This window comes from Galleria mellonella, unplaced genomic scaffold (assembly GCF_026898425.1).
Source record: "Galleria mellonella isolate WM207_F2 unplaced genomic scaffold, CSIRO_AGI_GalMel_v1 utg778, whole genome shotgun sequence".
NCBI classification, from domain to species: Eukaryota; Metazoa; Arthropoda; class Insecta; order Lepidoptera; family Pyralidae; genus Galleria; species Galleria mellonella.
This window is the reverse complement of record NW_026442150.1, coordinates 2777501-2782500: the sequence shown is the minus strand read 5'-3', so window position 1 is coordinate 2782500 and position 5000 is coordinate 2777501. Positions and strand designations below refer to the sequence as shown.

Sequence of the window (5000 nt, the reverse complement as noted above, 5' to 3'; positions counted from 1 at the left end):
GATGGAGGTGGTTGACGATATTGATCATCATCATCATCACCGTCCGTCGTCATCATTTATAATAATAAAAGGCCCTTTTTAGGGCCGCAAAATTGTCTAAATTACCGATTAGTTTCCGGTGGAATGGATATAAGTTTTTTTTTACGACCATAGGTTAATAAAATAAAAAAAAAAAAAAAAAAAAAAAAAATCACAATCATAATAATATATACTATACGCGCGTATAATACTCGCTCACCCCTACCGTGATATTATCGTTTTGCACGTTTTACTAAACTAGCTACACCCACCACTACCACCTAAGTAAGCTTTGCTTTGCTCTTACGGTGAATACTTTACTTACATACATACTTACACTCTGCTTAACCATGCTTGGCTAGCTAACTGAGGGTTCGAACGAATTAATGGATGAATGAATGAAAAAAAAAAAAAAAAAAAAAAAAATATATATATATATATATATATATATATATATATATATATATATATATATATAATAATTTTCTCCTTTCTTTTTTTTTTAATTATTCGGGTGTTTGTTTGTTAATTTATTTATTTGGAGAAGGGTATTGTTGTTGTTGTTGTATACCGTACTCCGCATTAGTCATTGCTAGCAATGTACCCACAGACAGGTAGACTACTCGTACTCGATAGGCGGGCTAACAGGCCTGTTTTTTTTCTTTTAAATAAATAAATATATAAATAAATAATTAATTATTAATAAATATATAAACGCACGTTATTGGTGACGCGTATTTATTCACAAGTAGTGAGAGTTAGTTCCCGTAGACACTTAAGTGAGAGAGACGCCGACGCCGATCATATAGCGACGTAGCTAAAGATTATTGTTATTATTATATTATATAATACTTGAGATATAATTTAACTAAGAATTGTGTTGTTATTGTTTTGTTGTGATGTTGATCGAGACAATTATTATTGACGATCGGCGTGCGAACTTTGAACCGAAGACCGCTCCCTCCCCCTCCCCTACTCGTTTTGCTTTAATATTTATTTTTTTTTTTTTGTTTCTTTCTTGCTTGTTCGCTAGTTGGTTGGCTTGCTAGCTATCTTGTTTGTTTGTTTGTTTGTTTGTTTGCTTGCTTGCTTGCTTGCTTGCTTGCTTACTCGTTCGCTCGTGCAATATATATAAATTAATTAATTACTGGACAATCGTATACTTTAAAAAAAAAAAAAATAAATAAATAAAAAAAAAAAAAAAGATTATTTATAACCACCACAAATGCAGGTTGCATTCTAACAAATGGACAGACGCCGTATGTATGTTCTTAAGCGTGCGGTTGGACGATCGACCGTACGTCTGCCGCCGACCGCGCGAGTTTTACGACCCTCCACTTGAGACGGTCAAAATAGACGCGTTAGCGATGCGACGTTTGAATAATTGCTACAGATTCGAAGAACGGTATCTTCACACTTGTAACGTCGACTCGTACACGCCAAAAACTCGTGTACAATTAAGAAAAATAACTTTTAAAGTGGACCCGAGGTACTCGCGATACACAACGACAAAAATATACCGCTCTCGCGCGACGCACGCGAACCTCACCGCCTCGGCGGTGCGTCGGATGCGGAGATCAACTCGGACAGGTCACTCCGGCGGGTCGTCCAGACCTGAATATTGTGAATATGACGTTTTAGACGCAATTAATCGGACGCGGGCTAGTGAAAACTTGGAAGTGTTCATACGAGAAAACGTCTAGCGGCACACGGGTTCTCGATACGGTATTGCCGAAGGTTTCATCGGTCGCCATGTACTGAAACGCAGCATAGCAAAAATAAGTGTAAAATTGATTGAATAATCTCTCATCTTTATATCGATATTTACACGTGCGTAAAACAAACACACACACACGATGGCCGACACAGCTGTAGCGTCCGAAACCCCCGCACCGGCGACGCCGGCGAAGAAACCGAAGGCGTCCGCTTCAGCGGCCGGCGGCGTCAAGAAGGCGAAAGCCAAACCGACGCACCCGAAGACCTCCGAGATGGTGAACAACGCCATTAAGGAGCTGAAGGAGCGCAGCGGATCCTCCCTGCAGGCGATCAAGAAATATATAGCCGCGCAGTACAAGGTTGACGCTGAAAAATTGGCACCGTTCATCAGAAAGTATCTCAAGAGCGCCGTCGAATCGGGAGCTCTGATTCAGACCAAGGGTCAGGGCGCGTCCGGTTCCTTCAAGCTCGACAAGTCGAAATCCTCCGCCGGGGGCAAGAAGAAGAGGTCGACGGCGTCGAGCAGGACCGGCTCCGCGGGTGCCTCCGCCTCGGGCGGCGGTAAGGGATCCTCTTCGGCCTCCTCCGCCGCCGCTTCGGCGACCGCCAAGTCCAGAAAGAAGGAGACGGCCGGCGCCGGTAAGGCGAAGAAGGCCGCCTCGTCCGCCGCATCGCCGTCCAAGTCGAAGGCGGCCACCAAAGACAAGAAGGCGGCCGCCGCCAAAAGGAAACCCGCCGCCGCCGCCGCCGCTGCCGCCGCGAGAAAGGCCTCCACGCCGGCCAAGGCGAAAGGCGGCGCCGCCGCAGCCGCCGCACCGAAGGCCAAGAAGACCGCCAAGCCGCCGACCAAGAAACCGAAGGCGCCCAAACCGAAGAAGACCGCCGCCGCCGCTTCCAAATCGAAGACCTCCGCTAAGAAGACCGCATCAGCCAAGAAGTAATAATTCGGCGGTGCGGTCTCTCTCGTCGCGAAGTAGACGTCGACCGACGGACGGACGGACGGACGGACGGAGTCGGCCACGCTGAGAGCTGCTGTCACCTCCATCCACACCACCACGACACAACGACGTCGACCCCGCCGTCGTCGCTGTCGATAGAGAACGGATTAGGTTCGCATTTGGTGTGTGATAAAGTGTGTGGTGGTGCAGCAGCCGCAGTCGCCGCCCGGGTGCGTGTGATGCGATGCGCCTCCCCGCCGCCCCGCCGCGTCCCGCCGCTCTGCGTCCATGGACGACGACGACGACGACGACGACGGCGACGGCGACGCTGACTACGGCCCCCGATCGTGCGCGTGTGTCGTAGTGGTATCTGCAAACAAAAACAACAAAACAAAAAGCCCTTTTCGCTCAGGGCTAACAATATTTTTCTGAATTCGAAACGGTTTCTTGGCAGGCGGGACACGAGTGAGACACGACGTCGTAGTAGATTCATCTTCTTCATCAAACAGCAGGTGAACAGACGGCAACCGACCGTCGAACACGACGACGACGACGACGACGACGACGATTATATATTATATATAATAATATACAAGTAGTAGGCACAAGGTACATACACAATCTTCCAATAAAATCTTAATTTAAAACTATATTCTTAAATATATGCGCGTGCGAGCATGCATGCATGCATTCTATTGTCCATATATGCGTTTCTCCATCCAAAAGCAAGCAACAGTCGTCACCGTCACCCCGCCATCGCCATCGCCATCATTATCACCGAGCACCGTCTCTGCTGAACGCCCGACTGCCCGACTGCCCGACTCCCGACTCCCCCGATAAATAAATAAATATATATATACATACAACATTGTACAAGTACAAAGTAGTATAACACACAACAACAACGACAACATAATCCGTAAAATGTAACCGAGCAAGCAAGTAGTACACTGTCTGTCTGTCTCGCTCGCTCGCTCTACGTTTCGCTCTCTCTCTCTCCGTAACCCCCCCCGATGTGCTCACGTAGCTCGCTGCGGCCCCGTCGACACGTATATATATATTACGAATATTGGATTCGTTCATTACTTACATTTTGTCGTATCGCTCGAACGTTTCCCGCTGGTCGCGAAACGTTTGTCCTATTCCTCTGTGTTATATATTTATTTACAAGACACACGACACACAATATGTCCGGACGCGGCAAAGGCGGCAAAGTCAAGGGGAAGGCGAAGTCGCGATCCAATCGCGCCGGTCTTCAGTTCCCGGTGGGCCGTATCCATAGGCTGCTGCGCAAGGGCAACTACGCGGAGCGCGTCGGTGCCGGCGCTCCGGTCTACCTGGCGGCCGTCATGGAGTACCTCGCCGCCGAGGTGCTAGAGTTGGCCGGCAACGCCGCTAGGGACAACAAGAAGACCAGGATCATACCGAGACACCTGCAGCTCGCCATAAGGAACGACGAGGAGTTGAACAAGCTGCTCTCCGGTGTCACCATCGCTCAGGGTGGCGTCCTCCCTAACATACAGGCGGTGCTCTTGCCCAAGAAGACCGAGAAGAAAGCTTAAGAGGTCTCGCTTCTCGTTTGCGCTCGCATTCATTCACATTCACATTCACATTCACACTCGCACTCCGACTAGCACACCTGCGCGGCGCGCGCTCGCCGGTCGAGTCCTTACGTCGTCGTCGCGGTGTGTCTTATGTGTGTGGTGTGGTGTGGTGTGATGTGATGTGACGTGAATGAGAAAAAAAAAAATAATAATAATAATAAAAAGGCCCTTTTTAGGGCCGCAATACTGATCTGAAATACGCAGTGCGCGTCTCTTGAGGAGAAGAAGGTCGATTCCGCGGTACAATTAATCCGCGTGTATATATGTAACGAAGAAAAATAATAAATAAATAAACATAATAGTTTTTATGTACACACAGAGATCGAGAACAGACATAGTGATATATTAATTTGTAATACTTATTTTGTAAATTCATTAACTATTGTAAATAAACTGGCTTAAAAAAAAAAAAAAAAAAAAAAAGTAATTCAATTGAGTTTCTTGCCAGTTCTTCTCAATTGGATCTATATACCGAACTGGACGGTAGGGTAAATATAAAATTATAATGTAAAAATTTTACGTTCATAAGCGGCTAAAATGTCCTACATGAATAAATGATTTTTGAATTTTGAATTTTGAATATTATTAAAAAAAAAAAAAAAAAAAAAAAAAAAAAAAAAAAATAATAATAATAATAATAATAATAAAATTATATATTTAAAAAGTGTGATTTATATTAATTAATTGATTGTATAGCTCATATGATATCAATTAACACTTGTCC

General features: G+C 45.5%; 2 protein-coding genes across 2 annotated transcripts; both read left to right on the top strand.

Moving 5' to 3' along the window:
• The first annotated feature begins 1724 nt into the window (after window positions 1-1724).
• LOC128202136 (late histone H1-like) lies at window positions 1725-3072 on the top strand. The gene has a single exon (XM_052901319.1). The coding sequence runs from the start codon at window positions 1875-1877 to the stop codon at window positions 2673-2675; it is 801 nt and encodes a 266-aa protein (XP_052757279.1). The 5' UTR covers window positions 1725-1874; the 3' UTR covers window positions 2676-3072.
• Window positions 3073-3742: 670 nt separating this feature from the next.
• On the top strand, window positions 3743-4460 carry LOC128202141 (histone H2A). Its single transcript, XM_052901325.1, has one exon. The coding sequence runs from the start codon at window positions 3860-3862 to the stop codon at window positions 4232-4234; it is 375 nt and encodes a 124-aa protein (XP_052757285.1). The 5' UTR covers window positions 3743-3859; the 3' UTR covers window positions 4235-4460.
• Window positions 4461-5000: the final 540 nt, after the last annotated feature.